At 39.4% G+C, this 22,399-nt stretch overlaps 1 protein-coding gene and 1 long non-coding RNA gene across 26 annotated transcripts in view; one reads left to right on the top strand and one right to left on the bottom strand.

Moving 5' to 3' along the window:
• The window catches only part of dst (dystonin), a 155,072-nt gene that overhangs the window by 130,873 nt on the left and 1,800 nt on the right, over positions 1 to 22,399 (bottom strand). For 23 of the 25 annotated variants that reach the window (XM_053679460.1, XM_053679452.1, XM_053679455.1 and 20 more), the window contains exon 4: positions 14,091 to 14,304. In XM_053679460.1, coding sequence (XP_053535435.1) covers positions 14,091 to 14,304 — 214 coding nt within the window. Of the gene's footprint in view, positions 1 to 12,181; positions 13,145 to 14,090; positions 14,305 to 14,412; positions 14,756 to 22,399 lie in introns of those variants that run through there. The other 2 variants (XM_053679471.1, XM_053679473.1) reach the window with 2 other exon arrangements.
• LOC108263094 (uncharacterized) lies at positions 11,522 to 14,094 on the top strand. The gene is made up of 3 exons (XR_001812084.3): positions 11,522 to 11,752; positions 13,138 to 13,323; positions 13,686 to 14,094. It is a non-coding gene; the product is annotated as an uncharacterized LOC108263094 (long non-coding RNA).

The following is a 22,399-nucleotide window of genomic DNA, read 5'->3' as shown; positions in this document are numbered from 1 at the left end:
GGCCTCCTGTTGTATTAAAATCTAATACAACAGTGAAGCCATTATTACAATTGCACCAAACAGCGCTGGGCAAAACTGTTTTCAGGCCCAATGCTAATAAGGCAGTTTAAAAATAAATAAATAAATAAAAATAAAATAAAAAAAATAAATAAAAAAAGGGACACAAACAAAAAAAAACCCACACACACAAAAAACGATTTCACTTGCAATAAACACGCTGTAAAAAAAAGACTGGCTATAAATTTACCACAATTTAATGGCAGCAGTAAAGGAGTTAAATTTAAAGTACAGTAGTGTAATATCTTAGTATAAAATAACACATAATTCAGTACATTGTGAGTTAATTCAGTGGTGATTTTTGAATCAATGCAAGTTAGTTGGGCCAGTTGTAGTGGCTCAGTGGTTAAGGCACGGATCAGAAGGCCACGTGTATAAATCCCACCACTTCCAAACTCCCATGGGTGGGTCCTTGAGCAAGACCTTTAACCTTCAGTTGTATCCTCCATGCTACTTATTTAATGCACTGGATTGGTGTTATTTTATACTATCCAAGATACTACTGTATATACGTTTTACAGTTCTTTACAGTAAAATTTACAGCCAATATTTTACAGTACAGGTTTCATGCTTAAATAACAAAAAGCCAAACAGATCCATCAGACTGAATGCGGAAATGAAGGCTTAAGGTCACTTCCCATCGAGTTCTTATGAACTTTAAAGTGCACCTATTATGGTTTTTCAGATATTACCTTTCATGTAGTGTGTTATAGAGCTGTTTGTGAATGTAAAAAGTCTGCAAAGTTTAAAAAAATCAAAGCACACGACAAACAAAAGGAAGAAACCGATTCTGAACAGCTGAAATGAGTCGTTAGTAATTCCAAACTTACTTCCTGTACTAACTTACGTAGGTTTGTAACAAAAAAACCCCGCCTCTGGTCTTCAACGGCTGCTCGCTGACAGACGGAGCTGAAACTTGTTATGGTAGTGGGCGTTTCCTTTTTTTAAACACGCTGACGGCGGTAGACCAATCACAACAGACTGGGACAGTTGACCAATCAGAGCAGAGTATGCAATCTGAAAGGAGGAGTTTAGAATGAATCCTTTAGTACTCTTTATATATCCCTGTATTATTCTCCTTACTATCTCTTAACTCTTCTTTCATTTCTTTTTGTCTTTTTTTGACTGCTGTTTAGGGGGCTAATTATGAGTACGTTAAAGTGCTTTTTGAACTTGGATGCATGTAAATTTATTGTATGAGACCTTTAAAACAAAATTAGGCCCGTTTCAAAACCATAATAGGTGCGCATTAAAGTAAAATTCCTAACCCTTTAAAAATAAATAAATAAATAAATAAAAGGCATGAGCACTCTTCTTTCCATTCACAACTGCAACACAAATAAATGCACACAAATAGCGCAAAATGGCCAAAACGGCAGAAATGAGAGGGGGAAAAAAAAAAAATACATACATTTTTTTTTTTTTTTTTAAAACAATGGTAGTTCCACCCATGCATACAGGATGTGGGTCGTGACTCGAATCATACTGTATTGAATAGGTGATGCCTGATAAAGAAATAATGGATGACAGGATTGCAACAGCAGGTAAAACTGTCAGACTCACTAATGAGATGAAATTCCAGAAGATATAAGAGATTCACTCTGGAAAGTGACATGAGAAATAATCTGGCAGAAATCTGTGTGGAAAAAATTACGTTCCACTGATCAGGTATCTGTGCATTTCACATAACATGGGATTAAGGGGATAAGCAAATGGAAAGGACAAAATCATTGACATGCCATTGTTTTTCCCCTTCAAGGCTTAGGCAGGGCCTGGCAGCAGTGTGAATCTGTCCCAGAGGGCGTGCTTCTCAGCATCCTCCGTTTATTAAATAGAGGAAGCTCTGTTGAGTCAGCCAATAGCTCGAATTCGTGAGGGTGGAGGGGAGGGGCCCATGAGCAACCACATGACCTCATCCAGACAAAGCTGAGCTGTCCAGAGCAGGGAGCGGCTTGCACACTTGGTCGAGTCACCATGGCTACCAGCCGGTACACATTTGCACGCCCTCCAACACACACACACACACACACACACACACACACACACACATTTGAAAAATTCACTGATATTTACAGTCTCACTCTATTGTTATCATACAGAGAAGCACAGTCTGCTCATCTGAAGCATTATTCAGAAAATTCCAGTCCTGTTGCAACCATTTTCCGTGAGTAATCGCTTACAGCTGAGATTTGCAAAAGGGATTTATGCTTGTCAACAAGCCAGACAAATCTCAAAATCAAGAACTGGTCAGCATACAACATACTTTCCTCAGCTGTAGTGCAATAAATATGTCTCAAAAAACAAAACAACAACATGCCATCACATTTTAGGTGCTGTCACATGTATACCTTCTTGGATGGAATATTACAATAAAACGGCTCTCTCTGCCATTTGCTGATAGCAATTCCAGTTGGAGAGATGATGTCATACCGTACACAGCTGCTGGATAGCACTTTGGGAAATGACATCAGTAGTGCTACATATCTGTGGAACCACATCTTCTTGATTTAAAAAACTCTATTTCGAGACACCTAATAGAGAAATTTCCCTTCCTAAATTTCACCTTTAGGCCATGATCACTATTAACCCCTTAAACTCCTGAGATGCCTCAGACTTGCACTCTTCACTCTCGTATCTACACACTTTTCTCAATAATTCACACACCGCGGTTATTGAATAATGTCTCTCTGCATGAGTAACTATAAAATGACGTGGGTCTTTAGTTTGACACTTCACCAATTAATATAACCTAAAGGATCAAGAAAATGTCATAACCTTATGATCGAAATATGCATTCAATGCGTTATTTTTCTGTAGCCGCTTTATTCTGGACCCGATCACGGGAACACTGGGCACAAGGACGAGACACACCCTGAACGGGACATCAGATCATTGCAAGACACCATACACACACACACACACACCTAGGGAAGATTTAGAGCAGCCTTTTGACCTACTGGCATGTTTTTGCGAGGGTACGAGGAAACCAGAGAACTTGAAAACCTATACAGACACAAGGAGAACATGAGAACTTCCACATAGACATTAACACGTGTTTAGGATTGAACCAGGAACTCTGGAGGTGTGAGGTGGCTATGCTATAATCTAAACATATTTAACAAGCTAAAAATTACTGTACAAATGTGTCTAGGATAAATATGGTATCAATCCGAACAGTACAGCTCTCATCAGAACTGGCCCGGTGTGGACTTATTCCTCTAAAGGTGTGAGAGCGATGATGTGCGATTCTGCACACGGTCGTCTGAGACAGTCTGGCAGAAAGATTTGTGTCTGCAGCACTGAAGGCGAGACACTCCCTTTACCACCTCGTCTGTCGTTCACCTCGCTGTGTCCCAGCACTGCACAAAGCTGAGAAACAAACTCTCACTCACTCACTCTCTCTCTCTCTCATATTATATTATATTATATTATATTATATTATATTATATTATATATATATATATATATATATATATATATACACACACATACATATATACACACTGTTCATTTAATTATTACTGAACTGATTTAACTCTAAAATCAGAAGCAACACAGACTTCCTCTGACCATCTCAGTGGACATGATGTCCACTGCCACACCCTGGTGGCTCTCCATTCTTCTCTCCACACAACCTCAGCAATATGATGCACAACCTCAGTTTGTGTGTGTTTGCTACATTATATAGCAGACATCCCTGTCCTCAACTGTGCCATATCGAACACATAAAAGTCCTTTGTTGCTGGCATAGCCGTAAATGTGTCAGACAGGCTGCTGGCTGTTTGTGCTAACGGTTTGAACTAGAGGCTGGCTGTGTATGTCTGTCTGTGTGTGTGTGTGTGTGTGTGTGTGTGTGTGTGTGTGTGTGTGTGTGTGTGTCTGTGTGGAGGAGGGGTAAAAGGATGCAGAGGAGGTGAGGTGGGGCTCTGCGGAGGAACAGCACAAAGATAGTGACTGTGCAGAAACACATTCTTTGTGTTTGAATGACATGAATGTTTTTGTTCTTTGTTTTAACAACAATCTAATTAAGATGGTATTTTCTGGGATGCATACTATACACACACAATGCTGATAAAACCTGGGTAAACAGATGACCTGATAAATATGTCAGGCTTTCTTATCAGCAGACACAAATACTCAGTCTTGGGTTCATTTTAAAAATATAATGCATGATGTAAGGAATAAAACCGAAACAGGGCATGTTGTTATGGAAACCGGCTCTGGTGGGACACCCTGAAGCTGATCATTTTCCTATAACAGAAGGCCCCGAAGTGTTTTATTCCTCTTATACCACAATCACAATATTTAATTTGTTAAAGAACGACATGTTGCACTGTAATATTGTAGAATGTCCTTGATACAAGTTAGTTCCTGTTATCACTTACAGGACCTCTGGGGGTTGATGAGGGTATAGCTGCTGCTTCCCCCCCACCCCACTGACCATTCACCGACACTGGAGACTCCTTCCTTAAATGTTAAATAAACATCCCCTAACAGAAAGCTTCATCATATCAATGATTATACTTTTCCCCCCTTGGCTACATAGCAAAACAATTATAATCCATTTATCATCAACCTTAGAAAATGGAGATCGTCCACTGTATCAAGTCTCAGCCTGTTACTACAGAAATGACAGCATGTTCATATAAACCTGTCATGCTTGCCGTTATAGAAAATGAACTGGCATCTTCTGACCAGATTTGAGAATTCATTAGTGCCGTGGTATAAATCTGCCAAATTGTTTTGACGCAGTGTTTTGTTTCGAATTGATCAGACCACACCTAGGGCATGATATACAGTCTGTACAGGTTAACAGTGCTCTGGCATAGGGCCATGTCTACACCTTTCTGCATCTGTCTTATCATGCTGTTCATCATGGTGAACTTCATGCATGGAGATTCACTCAAGAGTAAAAAAAAATGAAAATTTTAACATACGATGTAATGGAAAAAGATTCAGATCTGGAAAAAAATTAAAACGCTAGGGATATTGAACGAAAGCCTGTAAAGCATAATGCATGCAAACGCATACTAACTGGCTCCCACTAGATTTCAGTCACCATTCCTAACATTAGCATGTTTAGGGGAAGTATTCTTTTAGTGACAAGACAAGGAGAAGGTCACTTCACGCTTTTGTTCAACTAGGATTAAAAATAAAATGCTGAACATGAGAGAGGACAAGATCTACTAAATATCATCATTAGCACTGAAGGCTCTCAGGAATACTGAAAATAACATCTTACAAGGAAAAAAAAAAACTAAACACAACAACAACAATCAGCTGATCAAATGAGGCTGTTGCTTAGCAACTGATCAACAGCCTGAAAACAGTACAAATTCCTTGAACACAGATAGAAAACAAATTGACTGAAGAGGTCTCGTCCAGCCTTGCGGCACTTCAACTCGGTGTCACGGTGTCTCTGACCTGTGGCTTCTTTACACGTCCGACGTTACACATTCCGTGCGGTAGCGACTGTTTCTGGAGGTTAGATCAAACGTTTACACTGCTGAGTCAGCGAGCAAACACTCTCGCTCTACTCGGTCGAACCACTCTCAACTCGTCCGAATTGGTTTGTACAGAGGAGTCCTTCTTTCACAGATGCACTAATGCCAATTTTTTTAAATAAACAACACTGACATAAGAGCTCTGAGTATCGGCTGATACCCGACACTCATATCGTCATAGTAACTGTGCCAAATGTTATGCAGAACATCACAGGCATGTTACCAGCATACGTTGTGCCATGAGGGTCAACATCACACACTTCTGTGGCATAAGAAAATACTTTCACTTCACTCCTATACCGATCGAGGCCAATACCTGCCCCGATACCGATAGCAATACTAACCTCAGATCACTGAAATCCTACTCAATCTCTCTCTCTCTCTCTCAACAATTGTATCATGCAGAGAACATGATCTCATGGATTTTGTTCAATTTCGTCACAGTGAAATCATGTAAATCATGTTGCTGTAATCATAAAGGCTGTCCTGTGCTCATCTCATGACTAGTATTAACAAAATGCTCAAACTGAACATCCTTTCATCACGCTTTTGCCTCAACACTTCTACAGACCGATCCCAAACTAGGAGCCGTGAGGATATGCGGGTCGTGAGAAAAACTCACAATCATTTCATTTTACAAATAGCACTTTAACTATTAAGACAGATTTTGTGCACCAATATATATCACCCTAGCTGGATGGGGTTAAATTTATACGAGGTCCTGGGTTTGGTTTTTCACTAAATTCAGCCAATCATCTGGTCGTTTTTGTCACGTACTGATATACATTTCTGTGCTTTTCTATGCAGGTGTTTGACTGCTGCTGCTTGCCATATTTAGTCTTGTACCATGTGCATCAGTGACCCTCCCCCCAGGTATTAATCACGTCTCGAGTCGTGAAATGAAAAACAGATGCTTCTTGTATACTGTGTGTTTGTTTTGTTCAATTGTTGCCGGAACCTTAGTTTGTCCCGAACTGAAATAAGATCCAGCGTCTGTTCTCTACTCCAGCACCTCTCCGACTGCCATGTTGTGAACGGAGCGTGATCACATGACCACATGATGCAAGTATACATCCTGCTAGAAACTCACTCCACCTTTGGTCATTTAATTGCTATCTGGATGTGAGAGATTTATCACTGATGTGAAGTGTAATAAATAAATAAATAAATAAATAAATAAATACAGACATCCCTCTGATACACTAATTCAATCCGAATAATGTTTTGCATTCACACAAGCCACATTTCACAGTTAAGGGTGTACGTGCTATTTTGGTCTTTACATGCTGAGCAAGAGTAGGAGTTCAGCATTAAAAAATGTCCAAATATTTCCATCAATCTTCCGCCGCTAGTTCCTCGAAAACGTCTAGTGACTCTGACTCAGCGGAACAGTGGAGAAAACTACGCTGAAACATTTACTAAATATGGATTTACAAGTACGTCAGGAAATGAGGAGATACCAAAATGAGGCTGTGGGTCATAGAAAATTATATCTATTTCAGGCCATTTCCCCTACACCCGTTCTGCAGTTACTTATGATCACACCCTCTGGTGTCATCCAGAAGAGGATGGGTTTCCTTTCGAGCGTGGATTCTCTCAAGGTTCCTCCCTCATGTCGTCCCAGGGAGGTTTTTCATTTCCAGTCACCTCTGGCTCATGAAGGACCTAAATATAAATCTACGTCCCGATTTCTGTGAAGCTGCTCGGTCACAATGCTGTTCGAAGTGCTATACAAATACAGATGCTCTTGGCAAACAGAACATCTGACCGTGCATAACTTAACACGTATTTTGGCACCACATACATCTATATATTTATCATGATTTGAGCCAAAACACTACTGCTGATTATAAAAGGTCAGATTAGCAGTAGCTGAACAAAGACCCGGGATACGAATCCTTATGGAGTATTACGTTTACACCAACTGACTAATCAGCATGCTCAAATACTGAATCAATGAAACGGTTCCAAAGGCCAACACAAAGTCTGCAGTCTCAGTGCTGTTCATTACAATAGAAGCCTTGGAATGTCATAAGAGACACCAAAAGGATTTAATTTAAAAAAAGGGGGGGGGGGGGGGGGACACGCCCACCCTGCTAATAAATCTTGGGCTTTTGGTCCAAGGTTCTACTGTGTATAAAAGCCACAAAAGACGTATGTAATTCATCCTCTTCAATGGCTTTGTCAGTGCACTGCGGTCCCATCCATTCGCAATCCTCATCCTAAGCAATGTCCATTATGCGTGTCCAGAGAACGCCACAGCGGTCATCTTGCATTTGCAGATCTATTGAAAAAGGTCCGGTTTATGGCTGCAGGATTAGGACTTTTAAAGGAGCTGAAACGGCTGAGTATTATTCTTGTGCTTGCGTGTAATTACCTAAACACCTAATTATGTAGGTAAGATGTCTGGCATTCTTAGTGTTACTAAAAAAGAAACATGAGAGCCATTCGATTCCGCGGAAAACGATCGTAACTATTCGCCCTGACGTGTACATATGTAAAAAGAACAGGCTTTCAGACGCATGGGAAACGATCAACAACAAATCTGAGGCTCTTTTGGCTGATGAACAGCTGCAACACTGCTAATGTATTTCTCTTCAGGACTGGATATTTCTTTGTCCATAGGTTCTGAACTTTGAACCTCATAAACTCAAAGATCCAGTTGAGGAGTCTATAATAACTACTCACCTTTCCTAACTGTACTTACTGAATTATTCTTAGAAGATACCGAAGTGGTGAAATCGGTGAAAAAGAGCGGGATATACGTCAAAAAGACAAATAGTGACAAGATAAACAGTAACAAAGGTGTTCGCCATTTGCACAATGGATTGATTTATGTTCTTAAGAGTGTGCCTCCAGAGGACCACACCTATAGCGCTCGAACACACGTGTAAAACATGCCTTTAACTGCAAACACACAATCAGCACACTGCTATACCGCTTACTCCTTTTCAGGGTCACGGGGAAACCTGGAGCCTATCCCAGGGAGCATCGGGCACGAGGTGGGGTACACCCTGGACAGGGTGCCAATCCATCGCAGGGCCCAATCACATATGTATCGACCCAAATAAAGCAAAATGGTGGGACTTTTACCTCAATTAAGAAGAACGCAACAATCCACAAGCCCTATTTAGCCATAAGCGCAATATCCGTCTTGCATCTGTCTCACATGTGCAATATTTGTTTGTGTTGTACGTGCTTCTGTATTTATTGCCATTTGTATCAAAGTGCTTTGTTTTCTGTCTGTTTATCATTTTGAGCGAACGCTAGGGGTGTCACTAACATTTCATTGCATCAAACACAATGACATTCAAGTTTCGATTCCTCGAACGCCGCTCCCGCTCGTACGGCTCTGCAGTGAGATGAACTCAAGCTAATGAAGGCCGATGCATGGTCATGTGCATGAACCGTGTATCAGATGGGAAGTGCTCACACTCTACAGCTCTGACTGTGACGAAGACATTTATGAAACGCGTGCGTGAATCATTATATACACCGGTGTGTGTGTGTGTGTGTGTGTGTGTGTATTAACCCTTCAATCTCCCAGCACCCGTTGAAATCTGTCTAACTACACACATTTAATATTACTTTACACTGTACTTACTATTTTAGAGCAGTTCCACAAGTGAATAACTGAACAACAAGTAGACCGATTAATAAGGCAATTTATACCTCAGCGGTCTTGAATTCTCTAGATCAGCACAGCTCTGATAATTCCTGCTCCAATGAAAATCACAGGTTTATTTTAATGTGCTGTTTCTACAACATCAGAAACTTCTATAGTATCAACTAATTCACAGGGCCTTTTATGGCAGAGGCTACACATAAAAGAAAATGTCTGTGATTATTTTTCTGAGAGGAGATATTTATTCATAATTTCTGGAAGGAGTCTCCAGTGTCAGCTCTTTATAACAGTCAGATGTCGAGCTATAACTATATAACTATATTTACGTTTTCTAGCACAGGATGGAGACCCATGTGCTTCCTCAATAACATGACACACTGCAATTTTTTTGCTTTACTGCCTTCAAGATGTGAATTGTAAGGACAGACTTAACAGTGACTTGTGGAAGTAGCTTGTTTTTTTGCAGACTAACCTATAAACGGATAAAAAATACGATGCTGACAATCGCTGTGTAATAAGAGGAATAAAACACTTCAGGATGTGCTGCTGTTAGAAAACAATCATCAACAGGATGGTGTAATGTCACAGAATGCGAAAAGAAAGCGTAGATTATTTTCCTGTAACAGCAGGTCGCGTAGTGTTTCATTCCTTAACTTAATAACCCACTTTTAATTTCATGTTTGTTCCTAAACTAGTAGTGTAGCACTAACTTTCACAAGCAAAGAAACCGGCGCTCAACGAGTCTCAAGACATGCTCAAAATAAAACAGTAGTTCTTTCTCACTGCTGGTTAAATGGAGTTATTATTACGCCAAAACAAAGTGACTTATTTATGAAAGATTCCTTTTCAGAGCCTGCAGAAAACACAATTCAGTGAACATCTATAGACAGATTATGGAATAAGTACAGAAACATGTCACTGTAATACTAGCTTTCTGGTCCAAGTGGAGCAATCCTAGGTGACAAACAGGTTCTCCAAGCGAACAGCTATTTTAGTTATGAGCTGTGTTGATGACTTGAGTGAATGAAATAAGGTGCTAACTGACATATAATGCACATCCTGATAATAAGATGCTTAAAAGCTTATTCGGGTGACTTATTGACACTAGATCCATGGTTCTCAAAGTGGGGTTTGTGAAGCATAGTCATGAGATGCGATTTTTTTTGTTTGTTTTATCATCTATATGCTCTAGACAACAAAAGTCACAGTTTCCTAAATTAAGTGACACCAGCAGGCTGTGAAGCACAATTAAGCTTCACCACAGCTGACAGATTGCTTATAATTCTCGACAGATAAAAGAATATCCCAGTATTGGACACATCTTGCTTGATGGCTCAGGAGGTCATATGTCGGCAGCCCTTAAAGCACAGCTATAATGGTTTTGAAACAGGCCTAATTTTGTTTTAAAGGTCTCATACAATAGATTTACATGCAACCAGGGTCAAAAAACACTTTAACGTGCTCATAATTAACTTTTTCCCCTCCAGTGTCACAAACGACTCGTTAAATGATCTGTTCTAGAGGATTCAATCTAAACTCCTCCTTTCAGAGAGCATACTCTGCACTGATTGGTCAGATGTCCCAGTCTGTTGTGATTGGTCTACCGCTGTCAGCGAGCAGCCAATAAGGAACAAAGGCGTGGCTTTTTGTTACAAACCTATATGTTTGTACAGGAAGTAAGTCTGGAATTACCAGCGACTCGTTTCAGCTGTTCAGAATCGGTTCCTTATTTTAGGGGTCAATAACTCAGTTTGTCGTGTGCTTTGATTTTTGTTTCTCTCCAAACTTTTTACATTCACAAACAGCTCTATAACACACTAAATGAAAAGTAACATTTGAAAAACCACAATAGGTGCACTTTAAATGTAAGATTTGTGTGTGTGTGTTTTTTTAAATCAAGACCAGGGTTTGTTTGGTTTTTTTGCTCCTAAACCCACTCAATCATTCCCACCCATGTTCACTAAGCTCCACCCCCAGGATCTACTTTAGCCCACAAAATTGAGTGTCTATAAAATGATTGACGAGGAGGCCCAACCAAACACGAACAAGCATTCCTGACCACAAGTGTATTTTCCAAATTCTCTCAACACTTCTGCAACAGCCACAGCTCAATCCATTGTTTTGTTTTTAATCATGGTTTACATAACTTCCATGTTATTTGCAAGTAAATCACAAAAACAAAATCAACTAATGCATCTTTAATAAACGCATGAGGTAATTTTACTCAGGAGATAACAGGACACCAGGAAGCACTTGCAGTCTGTTTCCTCCATGATTCAGAGTGCAATAAATAGTGTTTCCTCTTGTGCGCATGCGCACAGAAGGAGAACGAACCAGAACTGATGTGATGGATGTGAGGGCTGATGTCATGCGATGGAGGAATCTGTACAAAACCTCTTTTTTATTTATTAATTTTTATGCTCAACAGAAAAGCTGAAGAAGATGAAAGGATAATATTTGATGAAGAAAAAACAACAAGAAAGGAAGAAATTCCATACAACATGCGCTGCAAACAAAAGGCTCCATCTTATCAAGAAGCCATCAGTCGACCTGATTCCGAGTGCAGGTTAAAACCTCCCATAGCGTTTTCATTAGGAGAAATTATAGACGTTAAACTATTGTTCGCTTTAATGTCCTACACAGTAACAATATGCATTTTTAAAATATAATTTAAAAATGTCCCTCCGGGTTCAATTTATTATTTTCAGACCCGCACGCGCGTCCTACAAAATAACGGTCGCCCCTGAGAGTGACGGTTAAACAGAAAAAAACTCCACCAGGCTCAAACTTCTTTTTCTTTTACTCATTAATTAAGCTCATTCTCGTCGTGTATACACATACAAACATTAAAACACTTACAAGTTATTTTAAAACTTATGTTTACACACGAAATTCCTTCCTTGAGCGCAACGCTGTCAACACTAGAGCTGGGACGCGCTTTATTTTTAGGTCGACCCTCAGCACACATTCAAAATACAAAACAAAAAATATATACCTTTATATTTCTCGAGTACGCCCTCGTAAGCCTGGAGAAAGTCCATCTCAGTGGAAAGCACACACGGCCCCGGAGTGTAATGAGCCATTAAGCCGGCTGACGGAGGTGTATAGGAGCGACTGCCGCCTGGACCCGAAGCGAGCCGCTGTCCCACTGAGGCCGACGCCCCAAGTGCTTGCCCCGCCCACCACGTCCATTAAGCGACCAATCAGAGCCACTTCCGCTCAGGCGTCAGGACATAAATCACAGCCGCGCGCTCTACTCTCCTCTACCCTATACTACGCCCTATAATCTAACGTACTCTACCAAAGTAGCCGAGAAATACAAACAAACGTTTACGCTCTAATGTGTAATTTTAGCTATCTTTTAACACTAATACTTTTACAATAATAAAAAGCAAAAGAAATTCCAGGAATTTAATCACGCGTCTCCTAAAGCTTGCGTACTAGTGATGGGAAGTTCGGATCATTTTACTGACTCGGATCTTTGAATCTCCTTCAGCAAAATGAACTTATCCTTTTTTTTCCCCCAAGTTATTTAGTTCATTTCAACAGAATATAATTAAAATTAATCCCTCTCTCCGGAAACGAATCACTCTTGAGACAACACGTTGTTCCCGAGCCATAGTAAAGATCCATTCCAAATGAACGAATCATTCATGAACGACACATCAGTACTGCATACTATTTTGTCATGCCCTTATTAATGAAACAGTGACTGTGTTACAGTGCAAGGATGATGCGTGATATCCCCATGATCGCAGCTCACACCATGACACATCAACAGCCTACCAATGCAAATTCAGGATCAACTTTACCTTGCCTGAATTATACAATCAAAAAATTATTTCCCCCCTGCAAGATAGGCTAAGCTAGTGACAAATTAGGGTAAGCCTCTGTAATGTCCATATTAAAGCAAACTCTAAAAGAAATCGTGTGGTTTGTATTTGTCTTCAGGCTGCTCTTCACACACGTGTCTGGGAGGAAAGCCGAGCTCTGCATGGTCCTGCCGCTAGCCTCATTTCACTCCTCTCTCGGAGGAACCTGTGCGCTGTTCACAGGTAGCACAACCGAAAACAGGATTTCTCACATCACTGGCTGCACAGCATAAACCTACAGTGTTAAAAGAACCACGGTGTTCCTGTAAGTCCATCTGAACATAAATATATAATATTAGTATAAGAACTCAACACGAGACTTTTTGCATAGCCTAGTATTGCCTATTAATAATTTTTAATTTCTAATCATTTTGACCGTTCAAGTGCAATATGTTCAGTCCAACAACAACAAAAAAACAACACATAACCTATAAGCACTTAATTGATTGTGATTTTTTTTAATGACGTGGGTATCCTTATTTCATCCTATACTAGGCTATAACAACATTATTTTTATTAGAATATGTCTAGCTGTTTTGCTGATGTTCATTATATATTAGGGGTAGCTCTGTTTTTGGTCTACATTTTGACATTACATTTGCACTGTGTATGCTATCTTTTATGTAGCAGCAGAAGTGGAAGGATGACGACGATAACCACCACCACCACCACCATCATCATCATCATCATGGCCTTTCAGGATATACAAGGGCAAGTCGTGAAGGCTGTCCGCACAAACAGGATTTATATTCGCCTATTGGTGTTTTTTCACTGACAAACAATAATACCACAGCCTTCAAAGCCTTACCAAATTCTGGTGATAACTGACTCGAGAAGCATTAATAAAATTAAAGCATCATTATAGCATTATAACCAAACTTATTATCCTGTAAAAACAGGATATCTTGGCACACGCCAACAATAGACGGACAGCGTTAGGCTATATTTACAGACACAAGCCTACACCACCCCTGGATGTAATCACACAGCATGCTGTGAAGTGTGTGGAATAAAGCAGCCTGTAGCTCTAACCTGCGATCCTGAGCACGGCTCTCTCGGCCGGATCCAGCACCGAGCCGCCGTGGATTTTGCGCTTGGAGCGCTCGTGCCGGGGTAAATTCCACGGAAGTGTGTCTCCGGGTGCCGGCGATACACACCCCGATCTCACACTGTAGTCGTCCTCATCCGAGAAATCAACCGAGGAAGACATTGAGCAACGCAGAGAAGCGTTCCCGGATCCCGAGCTCTGTTGGAACAATGGATAAAAAATAGAGAGAGCGATCTCAGTAAACACTGTACATCTTGATCAACAATAACAACAGCACGAGACTCCATGCGCGTTTTCTGCTCTCACCATCGTTGCTTCTCCCAGGAGGTGAAAGAAACACGTTATGAGCTTCAGGGGATCATCTCTTCGCGGATACTCTGAACTGATCTCTCACTGACAGTCAAAAAAAAAAAAGCAACCACCGTGTGAGGGGAAAATGAAAGTCTGAATGCGTCTGGCTCCCCCGACAGGACAAGACGGAGACTTACTGTACCGCTGTGCAGATTTCAGCTGGAAGGACTGACAGCCTGGTGCCGCTTATCAATGCTATAAAATCAACTCTGTCTAGAACCGCACCCTTGTTCGGACGGTAATCGGCTTCATCCAGATCGATCTCGGTATTTTAAAGCTGTGGGAGCGCGCAGACCGGGAGAACAGTCTGGGCTGTTGCGCGATAACGCTGCTGTGGCATGATAACGCGTCATCGCTCCCTGGATACAGACAGACTATATTTATTATGGGATGGACAGAAACCGTGGTGTTACAGCGCCATCGCTCTGAGGGTGCGTGGCCGTGTGTGTATGATTAACGGAAAGTGCCCCGCACCCCCCGCGCGCGCTCAGTGCGCACGTCGCGCTCACGCACTTTTTTTTTTTTTTTAACTGCTAGACAATGTTTCATTCTGATACTGATGAGACATGTTTCTCTTTCATCAATATCAGAATGAAACACTAACAGTTTTTTTAAAAAGTAATAATAATAATAATAATAATAACAACCTGCGATTAATTTATTTTTGCATTTGAAAAATATCCTTAGATTTTCAGCTCATCAACGCAATGAGTTTCAAACCCAAAACATGACATTCAAATAGTTGAGCTGACAGAACACAAACGTAGCCTATAGGACTCCATCCATTTTTAAATGTTTCACTGTTGAAATAATAATAATAATAATAATAATAATAATAATAATAATAATAATAATGAAGCCTTTGGAGCCTCTTTGAAGTCTTAAAACCCAGCATTAAATTTTACTCAGACTTTCATTAAACTATGCATTCGTTTCCACTTCACATGAGATATTTACCTGTCTTTATATATTCAGGTCCTGTAGCACTAGAGATAGCTTTGTCTTTGTTCAGGGAAATCATCATACTCTGATCTGTGTGTGTGTGTGTGGTGCTCGGTCACAGACTGTCTGATCCACGGTGTATCCCAGCCTCCTGCCCAGTGTTCCAGAGACAGACCCTGGATCCACAGTACCCCTGAAGATGAATGTACGAATGTATAATTGTACTCCCTTTGTGTTAGAATTTACCAGGTTTCTTTAGCAACATTAAGTAAATGTTTCAATTCATGTTCTGGGATCTTCGTATATGCTTCTAAAAGGTGGTCAGTTTGTTCAGGATGTGGCAGACATGCCTTCCCTGCAAATACATGAGGGTTTGTTTTGTTTTTTTTAGACATGAGTCATCTGATTTTTAATCTCTACAAATGTTGGAAGCGACATGTGTTCCTGCGCTGGGTTACTGTGCCATCTGTTCACTCTTCTCCTCGAAATGTAGGCGAGTGTGTGTGACGTCATATGCTGGACCACGGTTTCATGTTTCCAAAGGTTGTCCGGTTTTCCTTCATGATGAACATTTTCCACAGTTTGTTAGTAGTCATAGTTTTCTTTATCCGATTCAAGGCAAGTAGAAACAAGACGGTGATATAAGGCAACACTCCTTCACAAATGCCAGTGCTTGATATGGATCAAAACGCTCCTCAGTGCAAGGTTCTTTGTAGTTATACAGGCAGAACAACATTATGAAATTTGATACAAGGAAAACAAAAACCTAGTAACATACACAAGATAAAGCATCAAATGAAGTAGAATAACTTGTAAAGCTCAAACGAAATGCAACCTATTAATATTATATCCTATAATAATACTTATATCCTCTTTGTCTCTGTTAATCGCTGATTAACCTTAAAATAAGCAAATACTCACACTCAAACTGCGAGTTTGCGTCCAGCAAATGACTAAAGGTAAATGACTCTTGGATATAGTAAGTGTATATGATTTGAAAATATGTGCATATAAACATGCTGACATAGTATAAAGTAAATGGCCAACATATGAACATAGGAATTAAATAGATATCAAAGTCACGTTTAAGGTTTTTGGCAAATATAAAGTCAGCTGCAGAATTATTGGCACACACGGCACTAATGGGTAAAAAGGTATGAGGGAGGAAAAAAAAGGTGGTTTGTGGTTAATTATATTAATCTACCTCGCCCAACAGGTTTTTTCCTTCATTGGGGTTTAGTTTACGGGTCTGGGATGGCCATGTCAAAAGCTTGATTCTGAGGTCATTCAGCAAGCCCCACTTCACAGATCTTCCAACATAGTAAACATTAAACAGTAAACAAGTAAAAAGGTTCTTTTCTGTACAACAACCCTTCTTTATACGGCAAGGTCACCTTCAGTACTTGTTGCCAAAAAGCTCTATTTTTGTCTCGTCTGACTATAAAACCTGGTTCCAGTCAACGTTCCAGTCTAGCAAACTTCAGGTGCTTACATTTGTGATTAAAGACAAAAATCTTCTGGATGACCTTTAAACAAGTTTGTTGGAATGAAGGTGGCATCTAATTGTAGATTTGGAAACTTGGTGACCACAAAATTTTCCCAAAATGCTTCTGCAAATATCTGACTGTCTGTCAGAGAAACTGTTGCAGCTATAACCATGCTCCTTACTTGCGTTCTCTTCCAGGCATGATTATTACAGCTCCAGTTGTTTTAAACCCCTTAATTATTGCCCAGTGAATGTGGGCTTTCTTAAAGTCTTTGCCTGATTTGCGAAGGGCAACACTTTTTTTTTTTTCTATCTCATTTCATTTGTGTATGCTGTAATCTTCCCCATGTTAATAAATGACTCAGCGAATCTGCCATGTGTTACCTCAGTGAAACAGGAAGTCTTGAATAACTGTTTTAAAAAAAAAAAAAAAAAAAAAAAAAAAAAAAAAGGAATAGGGCTAAGAATTTGTAGGGGTGCCAATAATTATGACACACAGTTTTGTTAAACACAGAGGTCAGAGGAGAATGGTTAGACTGGTTTGAGCTGAGAGGAAGGATACGTGGTGAGCATCTCAGAATGCAAAACATGCTGAACCTTGAGGTATATGGACTACAACAGCAGAAGTCCACATCGAGTTCCACTCCTGTCAGCCAAAAACAGATCTGAGGCTACATTGGGCACAGACTTACCAAAACTGGACAATTGAATCACCTGATGTGATAAATCACAATTTCTGCTGTTACATGCAGATGGTAGGGTCAGAATTTAGCAGCATAAATCCACAGACTTAACACATTTTGTGTCTACAGTTCAGCCTGGTGGTGGTGGTGTAATGATGTGGGGAATGATTTCTTGGCGCACACTGGCTCCCTAAAAACTAATCAAGCTTTGTTTGAATGCCACAGTCCACCTTTTCTATTGTTTCCATCCACATGCATCCCTTTATGGAGCTGATTTTATATGGAAATTTTTGCCGTTTACATTTTGTAATTTGTCACTTTAAAGTGTCTTGCATTCAGAAAGATCAGAGGAATGTTAACTGCCTCTTTCCCACTGTATATCTGAGAAGTTTCCCTTCCTGTATAAAGCATTCTTTGGGACGAATTACAACTGATCATATTCCCCTTATAATGGAGCACGGCTGAGCCGCTCAAGTATCAAATGCTGGGGCAATTTGATAGGGGTCGATAAAAATGGAGGACTATCTAATGCAGAGAACATAATCTGAGGATAATGTGCAAGCCTCTCTCAATGCTTTCCTGATTAGTGCTCCACGAGACCGCGTTAAAACAGTAACAGGACGCAAATATCTGAAACGGCATTAAAAAGAAATAACACGTTAGCATTGACGAGGAGACAAAACAACGTTCCAGCTATTGTGCTGTGTAACTGATATTCCAGAACCCATTTCAAACATGTTAGAATAAAAGGACATGCATTATTTTAAAAAATCATAATACAAAAAGAAACAATGGAGCACCGGATCAGGATGAAGAAACAGCAAGCCCACACATGCATAATCCCTATACTTCACATCCTGTTTTCTTTTAGTTAAATATCAGCCAAAACATTAAAAAAAAAAAAAAAAAAAAAAGTCTTGTCTGACTCTTTTCCTGTTTCATCGCAGACTAGTAGGGAGGATTCAAAGACTTTAAGGCTTAAAATATGTTTATGACTGTTACAGGATTACTTTTAATGTGGTTGCGCAGTATGCTGGTTCTACAAGATTTCTGCATTTCTATCATAAAAGACGAAATATTTAACAAATGCCAAAACTAATTCATGTTAAGGGCTCATGTTAAAGACCGAACATTATCTAAATGAATGCTGGTTAAATTCGGGGCTTTTAATTAATTGTTGTGAGGAAAAAGGAGTAAACTTGAGGTATTATTTTTAGATTATGTAAAGGACGGAGCTTTAGTAGCACTGGAGAAAGCAAAACCTTCGCCTGTAGTTATAAATCGATTTGAAGCAAAGGAGAATGTTCTTGCACATATGCTTTTGCTTGCATGAATCAGCAATTTTATAATATTAGTTAATTAGACCAACAACAAAAAAACTAGAGTGTTTTTAATCAGTATCATGATAAAGCTGTTTGTGTCATGTTCTGATCCCGATGGCCAATCAAACCCACCCTAAATTTTTTTTTAAACAAGCCAGAATCAAAACTCAAAATCTGCCTCACCCCTATACCTTTCTATTTAAAGATAAATCTACCATGAATGACCTGTATGTTAACCATTATAATTAGAATATGTTCTGCATCCAAGATTGATTTTATAATCAAATTAGCAGTGGTATTACCCACAATACCATTTGATTTCCTGCTGATAGTGGTGCCAGCTTGCTTCATCTATACCTAAAGGGGCAGTGATGAAAGGCTCTGGTTTACTGAACAGAAGGTCAGAAGTTCAAATCCCAGCACTGCCAAGCTGCCACTGTTGGGCCCTTGGGCAAGGCCCTTAACGCTCAGTTGTATAAATGAGATAACTAAGTTGCTCTGGATAAATGCGTCTGCCAAATGCCATAAAATGTAAATGTAAGCTAAAGAGAGTGATGTAGCACTTTAAGGCATAAATATAGTTCACTTCACATTTGCATGTGTGTGCACAGCTATGCAAGTGGCATTGTTCACATAGTTGTTCGCGTATCTTATATACATCTAGAGGATTAAGTGCGGCACCCACTAGATGGCATGTAAGAGCCAAAACATCTCTGTCGATCTGGTTTCCAAGTCAAACTGTATTTTCATGCACAACAACGTTCAATAGACGTTTCTCTAAAATTCTCACTTCGAAAGCTCTAATCTTACTTTTAAAAGATATTTACTAATCTAGAAAATCCAGAAGGCTGGTACTCAGACCTTTCGGTAGGTTTAAGAGGTTTTTAAACACTAACTGTAATAGGGAAACTGTCAGTGCTAGTACTAAATAAAGCTCAGGAATAGTACATAAGCATGCTATTTGACACAATGTTAGTTTGTTTAGTAACGCCTTTTTTTATAAACACAGCAGTAATGTTGTAGTGTATTATTATTATTCTTACATGCGAATCAGCTCCAGAATTATTGCCACCCTTTAATAGACAGGCATTAATAACATATTTAATTCAAAGTTTCACAAAAACAACAGGAGAAACTGTTTAACTTCTCTTACAATTATTGGTAAAATTGTGGCACCAGTAAATGTGGTAAAATTATTGACACCCCTACCAGGTATTTAGAATAAATACTCAATTCTTTTATTTTAATTATTCTCAGTCTCAAGGAAATCTGTTATTCCCTACCCCTGTTTTCCTGAGGTATAAATATAGGATCGCACACAAACACCTTTGGCCCTGTGCCAAATTGCACCCGCACCCCCTGCAGTCCTTCTCCAAGTGGCTTCAAATGTTGTTTCAGTCGTTTTGTTGCTGTCTGCTAACCTTTTTGCTGTGACTGGTCCTCAATGTTAATAATAATCAAAAAGAGACTGTGGAGGAGTCAGCATTGATGTAAGCATTGCCCCAGATCACATCAAGGGTGATATAGAAGGTTCTCGTCGTTACTCTCTTGAACCCCAAATAGAGAAATGAGACAATCTTGCGAACCCCACACCCCATGGGCATGCACAAATGAGGACCACTGCACTCCAATTTGGGATATAGGGTTCCGTCATCCATTACCACAGAGAAAACCAAAGAGCATTCCATATAAATGAGACAGATGGTTGTTGACCGCAAGCCACATAAGAGATATAAAATATGGATAAGCCTTTAAGCACCATCAGTGGCATACGGAAAAATGTCTCAAATGTCTGGAGCGATTTACATTTTGCCCAACAGTGAGAAAGATGGTGATGAAGGCAAAGTTCTTTAGAAGAACTTATGATTTTGCAAACAAACAATGCAGTAGTTAAGAAATACTGAGCAAAAATAAAGCTAGACAATTCTCGCTTCCAAAATGTTTACACTCAAAATATCACTGACATGAGTTATTCATGTTATATTCACTATTCAATTGAGCTTATTCTCATGAAAAGTACCAATAATTCTGGTGTTGGCTGTGTATTGGAGTATATTACATAAAATGATCATACAGAATTACATAGTAGCATACATGCTACTTACATACACACCACACATACAGTGCTGAAAATAAGGAGGCACACGTGCATTATATGTATGTGTGTGTATATATAAATATATATAAATAAATATGTCCTCAGAGTCAATAAAAGTTGGTAAGAGTTTTGGCTGAGATTTTAATACATTTTGATATCTAGATGTAACTGTAAAATGCCTAAGCCCTAACATGCAGATAATAATAATAATAATAATAATAATAATAATAATAATAATAATAAATGTTTCAGAATATGATCAGTTTACCTACTATTCAAGCTACATGTAAAAGGTTGTCATTTTTTCTGGTCAGTATTTATCACATTAAGTAAACACACCAGAGCTGAACAGAGAATGTGCAACTCTTAACTTGTCAACATCCGGTTCCATCTTTTGAACTAAAAATAAACAAAACCATGTTTTCATAGGTTTTAACCCATGACGTAAACAGAACTCATCTAAATTGATTCATCCAATTGATTCACTGTGTTTGAGCTAAATAGAAATCAGCCTGAGGAGCCATGTTAAGTATTAACCTATGAATCAGTGGAACTTATCATGAGGATCAATGTTACATTTTTGCACCAGTTCCCTTTTAGTGTTTAACCATTACCAATTAGTTCCTAGCTCTCAGCACAGAAACTAATTACATCACCACTTTTGACTAGCACCACAAACTCTGAACAGATGAGACACGTCTCTTTTGAACTTGAAGCTGAGAATATAAATGCATAATTCTCTGTCCAATCACCTTTAAACATTCTGGTGGGCTTTTTTTTTTTTTTTTTTTTTTTTTTAAATGAACCATGTCAAAATCTATGAAAGTCTATGAAAGTCTTTCCTTTCTCAATGAGCTGTTACAGAAGCTGTGATGATTTGTGTCAATTCCACTGCAGTATTTTTGAGTGCACAGTCAGGCGCACTGAGTTTCTGTGTAGAACGCTACAATTAAGGTTTCGTTCTCAGAAAAGCTCCCAGTTAGAACCAAAAACCATCCAAGGAACACTTGAGGAACCTTTTTATTATTATTAAATGAATTCATTTACACTGTTTAAACCCTTCAAAGGATGCTTCAGGGGTCTGTAAAGAACTGGTCTGTAATTTAAGTGTTGATACAGTGGCAACAATTACAACCCAACATAATCATACATAAGAGTATCCAAACCTCAATTCAAAACAAGCAGTGCTATAAATTATGTCAAATTGGAATTTGTTGGTGGAACGTTCAGAAACATGATGCTCTACAGCTCTAATAAATAGACAAAATAAATCTGTGCTTAGGGGGTCTGTGGAATTTATCCATCCATCCATCTGGAAGTTCAAAATCCATCTGAATGGATGGATCCTTCAGGGTCACAGGGAAGCCTATCCCAGGGGACATCGGGCACAAGGCAGGGTACACCATGGCCA

The sequence above is a fragment of the Ictalurus punctatus genome, chromosome 3, assembly GCF_001660625.3.
Source record: "Ictalurus punctatus breed USDA103 chromosome 3, Coco_2.0, whole genome shotgun sequence".
NCBI classification, from domain to species: Eukaryota; Metazoa; Chordata; class Actinopteri; order Siluriformes; family Ictaluridae; genus Ictalurus; species Ictalurus punctatus.
This window is presented reverse-complemented; position numbering and strand designations above follow the sequence as displayed.